This window comes from Heterocephalus glaber, unplaced genomic scaffold (genome assembly GCF_053883595.1).
Source record: "Heterocephalus glaber isolate CG9 unplaced genomic scaffold, H.glaber_assembly_v1.0 deba00001532, whole genome shotgun sequence".
NCBI classification, from domain to species: Eukaryota; Metazoa; Chordata; class Mammalia; order Rodentia; family Bathyergidae; genus Heterocephalus; species Heterocephalus glaber.
This window is the reverse complement of record NW_028258330.1, coordinates 28,952,590-28,971,617: the sequence shown is the minus strand read 5'-3', so window position 1 is coordinate 28,971,617 and position 19,028 is coordinate 28,952,590. Positions and strand designations below refer to the sequence as shown.

Here is a 19,028-nt window from a genome sequence, read left to right as displayed (position 1 = left end):
GACCAGGGACCCAAGGGCTCCTCACAAGGGGCCCTAACCTCCAGGGGCCTCCAGGGTGGTGGCAGAGATGGGTCTGCAAACAAACCCTTGTTCCAGCACAGACATAGGGACGGCTGGGGTGGGGAGGTGAAGTCAGAGACCTTAGAGCCGCCTCTCCCGGTCCATCATGTCTCCCTGTGCCTCAGTTTCCCCTTTGAGGACAGTAGGAGCAGCAAACATTTGTATCCCTCTCACTCTATGCAGTGGCTGGGAGCTTTACCAAACTCAGCAGTCCACACACAGCACCACCAGGCTGGCACAATTAGTGTTCATTTGACTGGGAGAGAGACAGCAACTCACCCAGGTCACCAGATACTAAGGGCAGTGCCACAGCTCTGCAACCCAATGGACACTTCCGGTTTTGTCTGTGAGCTGGGTGATCGCAAGGCTTGAAGGCAGTTGGGAGTTATTTCCCCAAAATCTCCAATCATCAGACTGGCCAAGGGCATAGACAGCCCCACTCAGACCCCTTGCCCCACCCGCTACCTGCTAACCAAACATCAGGGGGTGGTGTGGGGGTGGAGTATTTTGACAAGTCCTGGTGGTTGGGCCAGGCTGGGAAATCCTGAGGAACCACTGCAGGGTAGCCTACTCTAACCCCACCCAGCTCATGAAGCTGAATCAGCTGAAGTGTTTTGGCTACAAGTCACCAAAATTCCAATTCAAAACATCTTACCACTTAGGAAATATAGCATCCTAAGTCTCTGTCTTTAGCTCTTTCTAAGAACTTTTTTTTTTACCAGCCCTGTAAGAACTTTTTAAAGGAGAGGACATCTTCCTCCCAAGGCCCCAGCCACTTCTCCTCCCATCTCATTGGGCAGAGATATGTCACATGACCTCTATTGTCCCCAGTCATTGTTCAGGGAAATTGGGTCACTAATGGCTCATCAATTAGAAACTGCCCTTGGGAGATATGGCTGTTTGGAGGCAATGAGATCTCTAGAAGTCCTGGAGGGCTTCCTGCAAGGGGCACTGGAACTTGGTCTTGTAGAGTGAAGCAGTTCAGCAATCAAGCAAGGCTTCCAGCAGTCAGTTTCCCTGTCTGCTACTAGGCCCATCTGCCCAGTGAACCCCAGGCTACCCAGCAAGACTGCTACTTGTGTTTCCTACCCACAGGCCAGAAGATAAAGCCAAGGGGCTGGTGGTTGTGATTGATGCCAGGAAACAGCCCCCACCGCCTGCTCTGGTCAGCGCCCTGCAGGCCACCCAGGTGAGTGGGAGGTGGAGTTCCACCAAGTCCTGGGGTCACCAGGGGACTTTGACCTGCCAAGAACCGTGGGGCTCAGCTCAGAACCAGGGACTTTTAGTGGCAACAAACAGAAAACGTGAGGGAGCAGACTTAAAGACAAAGGGAGTTCACTGATTGTAGCTAGACAGACCGTGCAGGAGTCAAATCCAACTTCAGGTACTGCTTGATCCAAGGGCTCAAATATTGTCACCAGACCTGGTTCCTCTCTCCATTTGTGACCCTGTCCCGGGAGGGGACTATTCTTCCACAATTCCACCTGCCCTGCTTGGTGCCAGTATGATTCCCAGCAACTCTAAATAGCCATGATCTCACTTAAAGGCAGCAGGAAAGAGTAAAAGTTCCAGAGGTCCCAGCAGAGGTTTCTTGGTGTCCATTAGCCCTGATTACTTCAGATGTGCAGCCCTCGGCCAGTCCCTGTGGCTCAAATAGATCTCATGAATGGAAGAGGTTCCCAAGTTGGCATTACAGGCAGCAAGGTAGATGAGATTTGGAGAAGCCTCCCTCACGAACTGACCTCCTCATTGTGTAGATGGGCAAACTGAGGCACTGGGGCTGCGACATCTGGAAAGGAAGCTTGGATCTGCTGCTTTCTTGACCTGCAGTGGCTCCCTCTCTAAACATATCACACAAAAGCTTGGCAATGGGGAAACCCACACTGTGCTGGGGCCCACTTGCTGCATCGTGGGGGGCAGGAGCTCATGAGGGCTTGGTGGGGTGGCCCTGAAGTGGCTCTCTCTGGCAGGCTGTGGCTCTGGCCTCCCTCAGCGCACTGCTCATCCTGGGAGAAAATGAGGATGCTGTCCAGCTGCAGGTGTCCCCTGACATCCAGGTGAGCAGAGGCAGAGTGGGGAATGGGAGGGGACTTGCTGGGTGGAGCTGAGTGAGGGAAGGGGCAAGAAGAATGGCAGGAATAATGAGCTGGAAGAGGCCTTTAAACGATCTAGTGTAGGGAAAGAAACACAAGGCCCGGTGCTGCCTGTCCAGTCCTGCCTCCAATGCAGGTGTCACCAAATCAATCAGTGGATTATGAGGCACAAGCAAAATAGATGGTGAATGTTTAAATTTTAAAAATTTTATTATAGTGAAAGACACATTGCAGTTAACCCCCCTCAACTCCCACCTTGCTTTGAACACTCTTATCCCATCATCCTTGCCACTTTCTGAAGCAGTTCTGGAAGTCTTCCATGAGTGCCATTACAAGGTGAGATTCAAAACACAGTGAATGTTGCTGCCAAGGGCCATCCAATGGAAAGGCAGCCTCATAAAAGCATTATGGTATGTCCTTATCCACTTGATTCACTGGATTTGGCACTGTGCAACTTCTGGTTCATCCCTAAAGTCAAAATGACCATGGAAGGTAAATGTTTTCAATTAATTCAGGACATCAAGGCAGCCATGATAGTGCAACTAAAGACATAAAAGAGGACTTCCAGAACATCTTCAGAAAGTGGCAAGAATGATGGGATAAGTGTGTTCAAAGTAAGGGGAATACTTTGGGGGGGAACTGATGATAATGTGTCTTTTATTGTAATAAATTATTTTGATTTCCATGTTCACTTTAGTTTTTGATCATACTTCATATGTCTCTGTCATCATCCCAACAACTCCTGGAGGATACTGTCGTGTGACTGAGAATTGCACATGGCAGGAGACCTACTTGAAAAGCTTCTTCTGTCAACCTCCCCCCCTCTTTTCCGATGGGGAAACTGAAGGTTAAAGCCACCCAGCAAGCCAGTCACAGAGCTGGAGTCTCCTGACTCAGGGCCCAGTGCCTCAGCTGCCTCTGCCTGAATTTCTATCTCTACTTAATACAAATGTGGTCAACTTGGAACTTTCTGGGAAAGAGCCTGTGGCTTCCTTTAATTAGTACCATGTCCTATGAGAATGAATGTGCGCACCAGCCCTGCCCCACTTTGGGAAGTGACTCACAAGGTCTCCTTCTTTCTCCAGGTTAATTAAGGAGGCACAGTGTGAGCTAGAGATGTGTTTTTCAAACCTGAGTGTGCTTAGAACTTCCAGATTGATTGCCAAGAAAGCAACTTCTAAAACTGAGGTTCAGCCTCCTTTGTGGGGAGCGGAGTAGTGCTGGGGCAGGACCAAGCACCTGCATTTCTAATGTGTGCATAGGCAATGCTGGTGCTGCTGACCCACAAGCCACACTTTGAGTAGCAGGGATGACAGACAGGTTGGAAACCCCATCCCAGCCCTAGGTCTCCGAGCTATTCTCAGCATAAATCTGAACTTCACTACATGGGAGAAACCATCACCTAGTCACTTCTCCATGTCTTAGGAGACACTGTTAGGAATGGTGACCTTTCCCATCCATCCAGTGAGGAGGCAGTACCTTGAGGGGTCACCAGAGAGCAGTCCAAGGCTTATAGGGAAGTCTCGTCACAGAGCCAGCTTTGATCAATTCGTTATTTCCCAGAGAGCTGTGTTGGGAAAGAACCAAGCTCAGAGGGAGCAAGTGCTGCAATTGATTAATGATGTCTGTTTGGGGCACAGGTTGGAAGGGTGGTTGTGTATCTGCCATTTCTTAACGAGGGTCTGGTTCTGAATTTTGATTTTTTGAGCTTGTAGAGCTGGACTGGTGCCAGGGCAGAGATGGAGAAAGGACCTTCTCAAACATCAGTCTTCACAGAGTTCCCTGGACCTCCTGACTCACTTCTTCTGCCTGCAGGTGGAGGTGCTGGCCTCACTGAAGGCCCTCAGCCACCATGTGGACCCCAGCCAGCTGCCTGCAGCCCTGGAAGGCCCCTTCCCCTACTCCCACAGCGAGTGGGTGCAGTTCTTCCAGGTGTCTACCATCACAGCCTTTAGCCCTTGACTCTCACTCTTTTTCTTCCTCCTGTTACTGTCCTGCCACCTGGATTCATCAACCCCATTGGATTCAAACACAGTAATTCAACAAAAATTTGAAATGAAGGCACAGAGTGGAATGAGTAAGAGCTCAGGCTCTGGGGTCAGACTTCTTGGGTTCTACTCCAGCTCTGCTGTGTGACCTTGGGTAAGCTACTTACATCGCTAAGCCTTAGTTTCCTCGTCCGTGAAATAGGAGGGTAATAGTATCACCTCTTTATGGATTTTTTGTGAGGATTGAGTCAATGTGGATAAAGAGCTTAGAAGAGTGTCTGGCAATGCTCTGAGCTGTCTGTGTTAACCGAAAATAGATTTATGGGCATCTGCTCTGTGGACCCACACAGCTCTGGGAGCTCAGGGTCGAAGTGGGGGGCAGATATGCATCCTCCTGTTGGTGGGAGGAAACAAACAAATCCTTCCTGGCCGCAATTCCTCCCCACCACTACCCTACCAGGGGTCTTTTGTTCCCAGATTCACACGAGGGCACAGAGTGGGGGTGGCTTGCACAAGGGCACGTGAACACCATCAGCATAAAGCACATGGAACACAGCACCTGCACACGTCCATCCAGGGCCCTTCCCACCAAGTGCCCAATTCCAAACACAGCCTTTTTAGGGCTGAGGCCAGGTCACTGTCTCACATAGGGCACTGTCCTGTGCTCCAGGGCATGTTTAGTAGCATCCTTGGCCTGTCCTTAACAATGATGACAGTAAAAATGTCACTGTGCACTGCCAAATGTCCCCAAGATGCAAAGTCAACCCCATTGAGAACCGCTGGCCTATACTACCAGTCTTACATGGTGGTATATTTGCTTTTTGTTAGGGGAGCCTCTTTTTACAGCTGTGCCTGGGTTTGAAAAGGCTGGACAGTCCACCCAACACATCTGTGTGTTCTGCAACCATGGATTCAACCAACTGCAGACGGAAGTCATTTAAAAACAAAAATTGCATCTGTGCTGAATGAACATGTACAGCCTTTCTCCTTGTCATTATTCCCTAAACAATACAGTGTAACAGCTATTTACATAGCATTTACATTCCATTAGGTATCATACACAGTCTAGGGATGATTTAAAAGTACACAGGAGCTTGTGTCTAGGGTGTATGCAAATGCTGCAGCACTTTACATAAGGCACTCAAGCATCCTTGGAGCTTGGAATCAGTGGGGGTCCTAGAACTTGTCCCCCTCCCATGCCAAGGGATGACTGTGTATCCAAATTGCCAATGGTGTATCCTGAGAAGCCTCCTTTCCTACTTGCTCCCAGGGTCCATTTTCCATCTCTAGAGACCTCCAGTTAATCTAGTAACTTCTGAACTATACTGCAGCTTTCAAAGCTTTCCTTCCCATGAGCTTTTTTTTTTGGTACTGGGGATCGAACTCAGGTCCTTCCGCTTGCGAGGCAAGTGGTGGAACCACTGAGCTAAATCCTCAGCCCTCCATGAACTCTTATATGGACCAGAATATAAAGCTGGTGGCAGTGACAAATTCCAGTATTCTCTGGGCTCTAAGTGCCACGAACAAATTAACCACCAAATACTCATACACCGTACAAGGCAGGAGCTATGATGATCCCCATTTTACAGAGGAGGAAGCAAAGGTCCAAGAGGCTAAGTAACTTACTCAAGACCTCACAGCCTAAGCAGAGCTGGGCTAAAGTGGGACCAGGCCAAGGATATGGCCTTCAATCTGTCTTTCCCCTCCCCAAAGTCTCCCTACTGGCCTCAGGGGTGACTTAGACCTGTCTTCTTCTCTCTCTTATCCTGACATGAGTGGCTCCAGTCCAATGTGGGGCCCTCCAGGACAGCACCATCATTTCCTAGGAACTTTCAAGACATGCATATTCTCACGTCCATCTTAGAGACACTGAACTGGGAACTCTGTCCTGACGCCTCCCTGCGTCCTCTGGGGTGGGTCCAGCATCTTCCCCGCTGGACCTGACACTCTCTGGCCTCTGTCCTGCAGAAGGTGGATCCTTTCCTTGCTGAGCTTCACCAGGCCTCCTCTCTGCTGCGGGCTTCCATCAAGGAGTTTGAGAAGGGCGACCCCCCTGGGGGGGTGCAGGTGAGCCTGGAGCACGGGGCAGGGAAGTCACACCACACCCCAGACTCTACAGACTGAGCTCAGTGACGGAGACAGCCAGGGTGGGCAGAATCATCTGTCTTTTTTTTTGTTTGTTTGGTTGTTTGGTTGGTTTTTTGGTACCGGGGATCAAACTCGAGTCCTTGTGCTTGTGCAGCAGGTGGTGAACCCACTGAGCTAAATCCCCAGCCCAGAATCATCTGTCTTTCATTCATCCACTTGGCTAATATCTGTTGGGCACCTGCTGTGTCAGACTGACTCGCCTCTGCCCTGGCAGAGCTCACAGTGCAGTGGTGCAGGTGGTCATTAAAAAGCAAACCAAGAAATGGACAGGTAGTTACAGATTGTGCCAAGATGCCATGGAAGTAAGATTGAGAATAACAGCAGATGGATGGACTCTCTGAAGAGATGCTTTTTAAATTGAGGGTTGAAGCTCAAGAAAGAGCCAGCTTTTGAGAAGGGTGGAGCTCCAGGCAGAAGGTAAACATGTGCAAAGCCCTTGAGATGGGAAGGCGTGGCACGCACAGGAATAACATGAAGTTCAGCTTGAAGCAGAGTGAGTAGGCAGAAAGAAGAGAGCACTGAAGGCTCTTCCAAGTTCGGCAGAGACCAGGTCCTGGAGCTGGGTTGGGGTTCCATTGTAAGTGGGTAAGAAAGCCACTGGAGAATTTTAAGCAAGGGGATGATGGGATTTGTACTTATCTTTTCAGTTGCCATGTGGAGAACGGACTGTAGGGGGAGCCAGAGGGCAGCAGGGCGATACAGTAGCAAAGAGGGTAGGATGGGTGTTCCAGCAAGAGATAGAGCTTGGACCAGTGAAGTTACCATGGTGATGAGGGGAGGAGTGGCTTGAGGAGAGGCATTAGAGATAAAAGAATAGACTTTCTGGAGGAACTGGGGAAGTTGGGCTTGACCTTGATGTGGGGAGCCCAGGAGGAAAGCGAGGATTGGGCTTCAGGGTACCTCCCTATGCTGGCAGGAGGCCACCAGGTGTCTGAGCAAGTCCAAGGAGCTGATGGAGGCCGTGCTGAGAGACCCAGGCCTGCTGGGCCTGCAGCAGGAAGGTGGGGCCACCCTGGCCAGGCTGCAGTGTGAGGCCAGCAGGCTGGACTCTAACCCTGACATCAGGTACAGACACCAGGCTTTTCCCTCCCCACCCCACCCCACCCCACCCCGTCCCCTAGCCTGGGAGCTATAAGGTGGCAGCACCAGCCAAGGCGACATGTAGAGTGGGCCCCATGGAAGCCCACGACCCTCGATGGGCCTTGGCAAGTCCTTTGGCCTTTCTCTGCCATCCTCCTTTGTCCCTGGCCATCTTCACCGCAGGGTGGGCATGAGAGGAGATCTCCCAGCTTCTGCTCAGTCTTGTGGACCAAGCCCTTCTCTGACCCAGACACTGTGCCAAGCCCTCCAAATGCCCATCTCACTGTGAAGCCCACGCTGTCCTCATCTGGAGGATGGTTACTGGGGCTCACTGAGGTGACAGTGGCCCACTGGGGAGTTGAAGCCAGGACCTCTGAACATGTAACCCTCCACGTCCTGCATCCTCATCCCCATCAGCCTGACAGGAGAACTGCAGTGTGCCAGGGGTCCCGGAGCCACAGAGTCAACGATAGACACACTCATGCCTTCAGTTTAGGGGGTATGGGACAGTCAGTACCATACAGGTAGAGCTTCCCCAACCTGAAAATCAGAGCTCCAAAATGCTCCAAACTCTAAAGTATTTAGAGCACTAGTGGAAAATTCATGCCCGAAATTATTAAAAACATCCTATGAAATGACCTTCAGGCTGTGTAAAAGGTATATATGAAACATAAATAAATCTTGTATTTAGTCTTGGGTCCCATTCCCAGGATATTTCATAATGTGTATGCAAATATTCCAAAGTACAAAAAGAAAAAAATTGGAAATTGGAAACACTTCTGGTCCCAAGAGAAGGGATACTCAACCTGTGAATAAATTGGTCAGTAATTTTATTTCAAATATTTTCTCTATTAAAACACAGGTACTTATATTCAGGAGCTGAGACCAAAGTTTGTATAAACTTTGAAGAACAATTAGTTACTGAGCACCCAGATAGCATTTAGCACACATACAGCATTGTCTTAGGGACTTGCAAATATTAACTCATTTAATTCCCACTCCTCCCAGCACCATCCTTGTGTTACAGTGGAGGGGTGTGACATCCCAAGCTTGTCAAGTGACTAGTGCAGGGTCCCACAGAGGAGTGTGGTGGGACCAGGGCTTGAGTCCAGACACCCAGGCCCCAGAATCGAACAAATCCCCTTAGGCTGCACCCTGCACTCGGGGAGGTTCACACAAATGGGAGCCCAGGCACCGCTGGGCCTGGCGCCCCTCTCAATGCCTGGTGGGGCTGGCACTGACCTTTCTCGGCGTGTCCCGGCCTCACCTTCCTGCCCAGCCCCAGCCCACCTTGGCCCTTATGGACCCGTGGCTGCCTTCATCTCCACCAGGGGGCGCTGTGGGACCGCGAGAGCCGCTGAGTGTGTTTGCTCCGTGCTGGACCTCGGCCTGCCAGTCCCTCCCTTTCTCCCTCTCCAGCCTCCTGCAGCTGGCATTTGTGGCATTTTCCGACCGTCTGCTTCACGCACCCTAAGCTCTCACCCCTTTTTCAGAAGGTAGCGATCTGCGGGAAGATGCAGTCAGACATGGAGGGCCAGGCAGAGCAGTGCTGGTCTGGAAAAGCAGGCTTTTCTTCCATCGTCCCTCCCCCACCCCTTTTCTTTTTTTATTTCTTTCCGTTTTCTTTTTCTTTATTGCAGCACTAGGGAAAGAACCCAGGGCCTCACACATGCTAGGCAAGTGCTCTCCCACTGAGCTACATTCACAGCCCTTTTTCAAAAAAAATTTTTTAAACTTTGAGACAGGGTCTTGCTAAATTGCCCAGGCTGCCCTTGAACTTGCAATCCTCCTGCCTCAGCCTCCCAAACACTAGGATTACAGGTGTGCTTCACCACACCTGGTAGATCTTCTCTTTTTCTTTTACTTTTCTTGTTTTTTGTTTGTTTGTTTTCTTTTTCCCGGTACCAGGGATTGAACTCAGGACCTTGCACTTATGAGGCAGGTGCGGTGCCACTGAGCTGAATCCCCACCCCCTCTTGTTTTCTTTTTCTGAGATTCCTCCTTTCACCCAACCACTTCTATGCAGGAAATCCCATCTACTCCCTTTGTGTTTTGTGGTTTGGGGTATTTTTTAAAAGTCTGTGCAGGGCGGGGGATTTAGCTCAGTGGTTTTGCCGCCTGCTGTGCAAGAGCAAGGACCTGAGTTCGATCCCCGCTACCAAAAAAAAAAGTCTGTGCAGAGATAGCTCTGGCCTGGTTCCAGTATAGACTGCCATGAGTGAGAGTCACTCCTCCCTCAGGACCTCAGTTTTCCCACCTGTAAAATGGAGGGGGGCAGCGACCGGCCCTCATTGCAGTAGAAAGCATAACTGGCTGACCAGTGTCCTGTGTGGCCACTGTGTGAAGCATTTTGCTGCATGAATGTGGCCCTCATGCAGGCTGCAACAGCATCTCCTGAGGAGCTTTAGAAAGCACCAGGACTCCTCCTCACCCAGAGACTGGCTTGGCTGGCCTGAGTGGAACACCGGCATTGACATTTCCGCGAGCTCACAGCGCAGGCTCTGGTGGGCAGGTAGAGTGCAAGGCTGAGGCATGAGAGCACTCTGTCTTGCAAGTGGGTTCTGTTACTGTCCCTGCTTTACAGGTGACAGAGACAGATTAAGGGAGCTGGGCTGTACAGCGTGGGCTTGAGGGTTTTTCTCAATCTCCTCCACCTCCCAGGAGCCATCTGGCTGAAGCAGCTGCCCTGTACAGCCTCGTGGATGAGCAGCTTCACGTCCTGGTCACTGCATCCAACCACCTCCTGGGGAGACTGGAGCTCCGCATCCGCCTGGGCCGCCTGGAGGCTGCCATCTGCCAGGTGAAAGGGGAGGCTGGCCTGGGAGACATGGGGCTCAGCCTGGCTGCCCTCCACCCAGGAGGACCTCCTGTTGGCTCCCCCATCCAGGCATGTTGTTATCTGGTAAGGTCACCAGGCTGGCAACCTAGGGACAGGGAACACAGCACGACATTCCATAAGTACTTAAAGGGTGATGGCATCACCCTAAGAGCTGCACTTACTGAGCACCAAGTGTGCGCCAAGTCCTGGGCCAGAGCCTTTGCGTATACTTCATTGCTTTCCAACTCCATCTCTTATCAGTGATGCAGGGAGGTCCTTAGGGTTTCTCCCACTGCACAGATGAGGAAACTGAGGCTGGGAGATGGTGCCGCCTACCCATGACAGCACACCTGGAGTCTGATCCTGGAACCTACACTGGTGCCACCTCTCTGGATGCCAGTGTCTGATCACTGCATCCTTCCTCCCTGGAGCTGTGGGCATGATGCTGGGAGCCCAGTCCCAGCTTGCGGGCATTGTTTGGGGTGATATGATTGCCTGCTACCTTGGGCTCTGTGAGGGCACAGCAAGTCAGTCTGGCTCTTTAAGACACCCAAGAGGAAGATGGGAACTTACACTCCTGGATGAGAACTCTTCTGTACCCTCTATCCCTCACTGGATCTTCATGTCTACCCCCACTTTACTACTAGTAAACTGAGGCCAGAAAAAGAAAGTGAACTGCTGGGTTTATGGTGGGCCCAGATCCCTTCCTCTGCAGCTGATTGCATGGCCCCAGGGATGAGGGGCTCATCACTCCCAGGGCACAGTGAGTGGTTACATAGAATGAGCCAAGACCTGCCACGCTGTGACTGTGTGCAGGATGCCCAGGCCACATCCCCCCTGGGTCCCGCTTGGGCTGGGAGTTGGTTCAGATGGTTGAAGAACATGCCCTCCCCACATCTCCTCCCCACACCTTGCCAGGCTTCAGTCCAGGGTGGTGAATGACTGAGTCAAGAAGACCTTGGCCTCCCAGAAGTTGGGGAGCTGGCCCAGGGTCTCCCCAGCAGCCCCTCATGTCCAAATCTCGCCTGCCCAGGTCAGCGACTGGATGGAGCAGGAAGGGAGTCAGTGCCTGCAGGCGCTCACCCCCAAGGATGGAAGTATGGAGACAGTGGCACGAGCCCACGCCGAGTTCGAGGCCTTCTTCCTGCAGGCCGCCGTGCGTTCCAGAGGGGATGGAGAGGGCCTTAGAGGGGTGGCCCTGCTAGGACAAAAGGGTGCAGGTGAAAAGTGTAAGGAAACTTGCAGAGGGTGTGAAGAGTCAGCTGGGTCCCTGGAGAACTCAGCTGAGATGTTTCCACCTCCAGGGAGCCTTCCAGATAACCAAGTCCAAAGAACACTCAGTTCTAGAGCAGTTTGTAAAATTCAGATTCCAAGACCTCATCCCAGGCCGCTAAGCCAGCTTCAGAGAGTGGATGGAGAGGAGCTAGGGGCATAGGGAGCTTCAGCCCATCCAGCCCTCAGGGAACTCCCAGGCTAGTGGGGGATGGGGGCCAGGGACAACAGGAACACTGACAGAGAGAACTGGAGGACACAGAGGAGAAGCCTCACACATAGACTTAGAGGCCAGAGCTCTCCAGAAGGGAGTGAATGGCCAAGGCAAAGGCCCGGAGACTGTCCAAGGCATGATGGCCACTCCTAGGTGTCCTTTACTTGCTGAGCCCTGCAAATGGTGCTTTAGAGCCAGTCTATAGATGAGGAAACTGAGGCTCAGTGTAGCTACAGTGGGGCAGCGGGAGGGCCTTGACCTCTAGGAATCCCCAGGCTGGAGCTGAGAACACCCCTGCTGTCCCCTCCCAGGCCCAGTACCGCCGAGGCCTGGAGCTGTCCAAGCAGGCAGCCCAGCTGGAAGCCGTGGCCAGAGGGGCTGGCGAGGCTGGAGGCCAGGGGCTCCCAGACCTGGGGGCCTTCACCGCCACCCAGCGGGCCTTCCAGGCCAAGCTGACCCACTTCTACATGGCGGCTGAGCGGCAGCGCACAGACCTCGACACCCTGCTGCACCTGCATCGCTTCTGCAAGAAGGTGAGCCCTGCAGCCCGCCCACCAGCACAGACCCCTTCTCCGGGCTGGGGGTGTGGTGGGGACAGGAGGAGGCCTAGACGCAGCCCTTGGCTCTTACTGTGACTCATTCCCACAGTCCTGTGAGGGGTGAGGGAGAACTGGGTTAGGTCGCTGGGGGGGGGCTGCTCAGAGCCTCCTGTGAACACCTCACACCCTGACCGAATACCAGTGCTACTCCCATTGTACAGATGAGAAAACCAGGGCCCAAAGAGGGGGCAGCTTGCTCAAGGTTGTCCAAAGTGTCAAGGATCAAGCAAGATTTAACTTAAGGCCTCTTGCTCCTCTTAAACCCATGCTGCCAAACTCATTTTTCTGATAGGGAAACTGAGTTTTGGGGACAAAGGAGCTGCCTAGGGATCCAGAAACTGCAGGGCTACCCCTCAAACTTGTCACTAGGAACAGAGCCTGGGAAGAGCCTGACTCCCACATCCCAACTGTGAGGCTGACCCTGAACACAGGGACAAGGAACGCAAGATGCTTTGGAGGGCACGGGAGGGACCTGGGTTCATGCACACAGGCCCAGGGCCAAGGGAGGACAGCGTGCTCTCTGCCTCCATGAGGCAGCAGGTGGGACAGGCAGATGTCACTGGTGACAGTGAAGGCACCACACACAGCTGTGCAGGGCTTAGGGAGCAAGGAAGAGGCAGAATCCGGGACTCAGAGTCAGGGCCACGTGTGAGGCCTGAACAGCACTGCACTGCTCTGAGCCCCGGCTCCACCGTGGTGCTGATGACCGTCACAGCTGATTCTTCTGAGGCTCTGATGTGTCAGGCTCTGTTCCAGTCATTTCACATCTGCTTTGTTATCACACCAGCCCTGTGCCAGTGTTATGCCTACTTTACACAGGGGGAACTAGAGAGGTCAAATAACACCCAGGGTCACACAACCGGCAGAGTGGAAGAGCTGAGATTCAAAACCAGACCATCTGGCTCTAGTGCCTGGCCTTCCAGGTAGGGACAGACTCAGATTAATGGTCAGTAACCTCCAGCACAGGGCTGCTCCACTTCAGGATCATCATTAATATCATTCTTATTATCTGGAGGAGGAGTAATGCCAGGGCAGAGCAGGGTGCCCAGCACAGGAAGCTTCTTTCCCTTACTCACTGATTTCTGCCCACTGCAGCCCTGGAGGCCTTCCCTAGATCCACCCAGCCTGCTCCAGCTCCAGGGCCTTTGCACATGCTGTTCCCCCTGCCTGGGAAGGGCTTCCCTGGCCAGGCTGGCTCTGGTCTTTCCTTCTCCCTCAGCTTCTCCAGGAGGCCCATCCTGACCACTCTGCCACTCAGCCCTGTTCTCTCATCACTTGCTGCATTGTTCCACAGCTTATTGTGATCTGAGATGACCCTGCTGCTTTGTCACTTCCTTGTCTTCTCTGTGCCCCCTTGGAGATGGCCAGCACAGGAGCTGCACTCTGAGCTATTGTGGGAGACTGGCCTGGGGAGTGAGGAAGGGTGAGGACAGCAGGCCTGGGATGCCCTTGAGAAGGTGGTGTCTGTCCCAGGCTAGAACTGGCACTGAGGGAGGAGAGGCCTGACTGTGAGTCCTGCCTCAGTGAGTCTGTCTGTGAGACCCCAGCAAGGTGCTGCTCCTCTCTGGTCCTGACCCTTTCTCTGTGCACCACAGATTAGGCTGGATGATTTTCTGAATCAGCCATTGTCTGTGTCTGTCCAGCCTGGCTGGAAAGATCCAGACAGACAGACACACAGACAGGTCTACTGGCGGGTTCAGCCCCAGGTGGGCACCTGTGTACAGCAGCTTCGGCACTATATAATAACATGACTCTGCTGCTAACGGAGATTTATGGAGCTCTTTCCTGGCCGTGAGCTTCGTGTGCTGCTATTTATCTAAAGACAAGTTCCCCTAATCCGCAGAAAGACGCTCTCCATGGAGGAAATGGTTCTGCCACCCCACAGCCTAGTGGCTCGCTGTCGGGCTCTAAATTAATGGAGAGAGAGATTAGGTTTTTCATGAGCTCCTGGGGACATGTGGGGTTCCTTGTAGCCTGTAGATATTTTGTGGAGGAATTGGGGATCGGGAGATCACAAGGTGGGCAGAGGCTCCACTGGAGTGAGAGATCTCAGGGCCTAGCTGGGCCGAGAGTCCTGCCATGTCTGGGCCAGTGTCTCCTTCAGGCACAATTTCTCTCTGCCTGGAGAGAACCCCAGCTCCTCCCTGACTTGCTGTGTGACCCGGAGCAAGTTATTTCACTGCTCCAAGACTCAGTTTCCTCCTCTGTAAAATGGGCTGCTGGCCCAGTTCATTGTGATCATACACAACACCCTCAGGACTTGGCAAACAGTGGCATTTGATCCACCTTAGCCAGACTGCTCCCTCAGGACCTCCCATAGGAGCTAAGCCAATCTAAGGGTCCACATTTGCAGCTTTTGTGAGGCTTTTCCCGATTGCTGGAGCTCCCATTTTACAGGAGAAGTAGCCCAAGAGAGGGCAAGTCCTGCTGGGCTATAGGTCTGTTGAAGGTTTCTGAAGAGCCCCAGGGTGCTGGAATCTGTTACCAGGTGGCGAGTGTTTATAGCCCAGGATAGAAAGGGAAACCAGTTATTCCTGATCAATAGAGAAAACTACTGCCAAGCTGAGGGTCTCTGAATTGACCGGCACTCATCAGTTCAGGGAGTGAAGCTCTTGCAGGGCACGCCTGCTACTCAGACAAGAACCCTGCCCTTGTGGAGTCCCACACCCCAATGGCATCCCCACCTCCCTCTCTCTTGCCCCCAGATGACCTGGTTCCACATGGATTGCCAGGACCTGGTGAGCCAGCTCAGGCTGGGCAAGGCTCAGAGGGCCAGCCCCGGGGACCAGCGCCGCCTGCACCGCTACCTGCAGCGCCTGACGTCTGAGTTCCCTGCCGAGAAGTTGGCAGCCATGGCACTGCAGGTGGCCTCCCTGAGCCGGGCAGGCCTGGGTCAGGACCTGTGGCAGGAAGCCCAGGGGAGACACCAGGAGATCCAGAGCCTGCTCAAGAAGGTGCACTGCCTGTGCCCAACGGACTCCATTGCCCACTTGGCACCCTCGGAACTAAGAGGGGCAGCAGCCAAGGGCTGGGGTCTGAATGGAGAAATGGCTTCCAAGGGGAGGTGGGACCTGCCCCTGCAGGACTCTTTGGGTGTGGATCATTTGCCAAAACCCTGCTGGCCTCCTTGGGCTGCCAGAAACCGGCAGAATAGAACTTTTCAGGCAGACCCTCCATGCCTCAGCAAGGTGGTGAGGGCTGATGTTGGCAAAGGCTCCCAGGAGCTCCTGGAGCGGTCTCGTGTCACCCTCTTCTCCTGGCAGCAGCTCTCCAGGAAGAGCCAGGTCTCCTGCCCCACTGGGGACAGCTTCTCCTCAGAGGGGACAGACTCACAGACATCTCTGGAGGACTCACCCCAAACAAGTCCACCTGCATCCCTCTAGCTGGGGACACCCTCATGGCACAAGGCTCTGGGGTGGCTGGACAAGATCAGCTGGAGGGAGAGCTGGGGCACCCTGTCAGTCTCTTGGAGATGTGACTACCGAACAGCTGGGCTGTGCTAGGAGGACAGGAACTGTGCACCTGCTTCTGGTTGCAGAAAACTTCAGGAAGGCCCACTTCCCACATGTGCAGAATAGGGGGGTGTGGGAGCCAGGATCCCCAAGCAATAAGGCATTGATTGGCCCTGTAACTCCAGGGTCTCTGCATGGAAGGCCTGTTGGTATTGTTGCCAAGGGCTCACCTTCAGGTGGCCTAGCACACTCCCCTCTGGGGGGCACCAGGGCCAGCATGGTCCTCCTACAGGATACAACACACATGGGCTCTTGTCTTAGGGTCACAGGGAAACAGACCTTGGGACAAGGACTCTAGTACAAGTGCTTTTGACAGTGACCCCATGAGCCAGGTCAGTCTGAGATGGGAGTAAAGCAAGGATGTGGAGCAGATTTCCATGTGGGCAGCTGGAGCACCATCTGGCTGGGGGATTCTGGGAGAGGGCGAGGAACACAAGAGCACAGCCTGAGCCTCACCTGAGGGCCAGGCAGGTGAGTTTAAGGCTCTTAGGAGCTGGCACCACGGATCACAGGGTCAGCGTCCACCTGGGGGTCACGCTGCAGTGGAAGACCAGCTATGCACTTGCAGATATCTCATTCAGCTCCTCCTCAGGGCAGGGACCCCTTGCTCAGCCAGGGAGCCCCACAGAATCTTGTCCTTGTACCCCAGAGAGAACCCCTCTCCTGAGGTCCTCTGTCTTCTTCACCTGCCCACCATGTCCCAGATGCAGCATCTCCCATCCCCACCCAGGCCCTCGCTTCCCTTTCAACACAGTGTCATTAGGTGCTGTGAGGGCTGGGGAGGAGGCACCCCAGCAGGTGATGGGGGACTGCAAGAAAGACCTGGTTCCAGGTAGAGCATCTAGAAGGCTCCATGCCTTTCACTCAGCCAGAGGAGCGCCCCTAGTGCCTCCCCTGAGCAGCATGGTGCTGACAGTGCTGACCCCATGAAATAGTCTGCATCACCCAGTCGGACTGGCAGCTTAGAGCGAGTTTCCCAGGCCCCGGATGAGAGTGTGGACACACATCTATTTATGAGGCTGTGGAGGGGGAAGGAGGCTAGGGTTTTTCCAGAGTCATCTCAGCAAAAGGTCACATACACTCAAGGCCCCAGATGGTTTCGGGAATCTTCTGCTAGCCACAAGATTTCTCCAAGTGGGCTGTATCCTACCTGCTTCGGAACCACGAGTGGAGACGATGACAAGGCAGCTTCCCGTGGGAACCCACCCCAGAGAGCTGAACTCAGGCTCAGGGCTGGGTGCCTGGAGGTGCGTTTGGAGCTACCTGCTTGGTTCTTTCCCATGCTGCTCGATGAGGCGAGGGGTATCTTAGTCCATATGGTGCCATGATCACAGAACACCATGACCTGGAACATGTGTATACAATAGTTTATTTGGCTCACAGTTCTGGAGGATGGGAAGTCTGAGGTGGAGGGGCCACATATGTCAAGGGCCTGTTTGCTGTTTCATAACCTAGCAGAGGGCGTCACATGGTGGGAGAGCGAAGGGGGAGGTCATCTTTATAAAGAGGCCACGCCTGCATTAATCCCTTCACAGTCCTCATAACCTTGTCACCTTGTAAAGGTCCCACCCCTCAACACTGCTGCACTGGGGAGAAAGTTTCCAATGCGTGAACTTTGGGGACACATTGAAGCCATCACAGGGTGTTGTTCGGACACCTTGGGGAAATACACCCCACACCAGCTCTGCTGCTTGCTTTCCCTCCCCCGCACATCCAGACAGGCCCAGGGAGGCTCGAAGCATTTGATCAGTCCATCTCCATCCAGGCCTGTCGCCTCAGAGGGGGGTCGAAGGCTCTTAAAATGTTGTTGCCATGGAAACAGGATGTAGCCAGTGAAGACCACAGGCAGGGAGCTGGGAAACCTGGGGCGCAAGGATGGAAACTGACTTCCGAGAGAGCACAGCTGCTGTGAGGGAGGAAGGGTCTAAAGGAGAGATGAATGATATAAGAATCTTTGGGTGGGAAGGGTCCCAAAGGTCACCTTGTGCATCCTTCTGTCTCCACAAAGAACTACATGCCAACAACCTCTCTACCCACAGGCAGCACAGGTATGCTGAAATGAAGTATAATAGTGAATAATGATATTTGAATGTCACATTAACAGCCAACATTTTTATTTTCATTGTGTCTAGCTCTGTGCTAAGCCCCTTAAAGTCTTTAAGGGCTTGTTGGATGCTTCACAAAAGCCCCATGAAGCTGATACCAGTTCTCCCTCATTTTCCTGAGGAAGAAACTGGGACTTGGAGTTGTTTGGAGATGGCTTGCCCAGTGTCACAGTGAACAGCAGAGCTGGATTTACACAACGCCTTGGACCATTTTCCGGCAAGCCTGGGCTGACTCTGGGGTCTCAGTGGCCATGGATTTGTCCCCTCAGCAATCCTGCTGTACCCGACCACTGCTGCATGCTCAAGGGAACTGGCTGGGCTGGGCTTGGTCCTCTGGGCAGCACTTACATCTAGCCCTCTTGTACATGAGGCAGTGTTGCAGAATGGTTAGTGCCACAGGCTCTGGCTCTAGATTGACCCAGTTCCTGCCCTGGCCCCATCACTTATAAGCTACGTGTCCTTGGCAAGTGAAATTCTTCTATCTCTGAGCCTTGGTTTTCCCGCATAAAATACAAACAATTAGATCTCAGAGACTTGTTGTAAATAAGTTAACTTTCCCTCAGAAAGTTGCCTGGAACATAACAAATGCTCATTAAATGGTATCTAGTATTACATTTTGGCAACAATCATGCCAGCTCTTCTTTCATTAGTGGGAAAAGTGAGGAAAAAATCTCTCCAGAGACCCTCAATAAACTCCTCTACTGATTCCCAAAGAGCTTTTCACACATTGAATTGTGAATTCCCTAATCTGTTTTCTGAATCTTCCGTTGTCTCTCAAAGGCCAAAGGGGCCTTGTTCATGGCCTTGGCTCAAACCTGCCATCTTCACTCATGGGAATTCCCCAAAAGTGACCACAGTAAAGCCTCAGTCCCCAAGGGGTCGGCCTGAGGAAGTCTAGGCCACTGTGCCCTCCTTGGGACTGTACCACAAACTTTACAGCCTGTGCTGATAAGAAGATGGAATTTACAAGGAACCCAAGACTGCCAGTGACATGATGGAACATCCCACCATGCAGGTCCCTTCTTCAGGCTCAGATTGGCAGCCAGAAGTCTGCTGGGCTGCGATGTGAGGCAGAGGTAGGACTGAGTCCACAGAGAAGTCTCTGCTGTTTACAAAGCATCCATTTCCTCATCTGATAT

At 52.9% G+C, this 19,028-nt stretch overlaps 1 protein-coding gene across 1 annotated transcript in view; it reads left to right on the top strand.

Moving 5' to 3' along the window:
- The window catches only part of Kiaa1755 (KIAA1755 ortholog), a 40,606-nt gene extending 22,105 nt beyond the window's left edge, over positions 1–18,501 (top strand). The window contains exons 7-16 of the mRNA XM_021246887.2: positions 1,156–1,249; positions 2,031–2,117; positions 3,969–4,085; positions 6,110–6,208; positions 7,206–7,354; positions 10,031–10,169; positions 11,221–11,343; positions 11,985–12,206; positions 14,978–15,226; positions 17,917–18,501. Coding sequence (XP_021102546.2) covers positions 1,156–1,249; positions 2,031–2,117; positions 3,969–4,085; positions 6,110–6,208; positions 7,206–7,354; positions 10,031–10,169; positions 11,221–11,343; positions 11,985–12,206; positions 14,978–15,226; positions 17,917–18,009 — 1,372 coding nt within the window. The 3' untranslated portion in view covers positions 18,010–18,501. The remainder of the gene's footprint in view (positions 1–1,155; positions 1,250–2,030; positions 2,118–3,968; positions 4,086–6,109; positions 6,209–7,205; positions 7,355–10,030; positions 10,170–11,220; positions 11,344–11,984; positions 12,207–14,977; positions 15,227–17,916) is intronic.
- Positions 18,502–19,028: the final 527 nt, after the last annotated feature.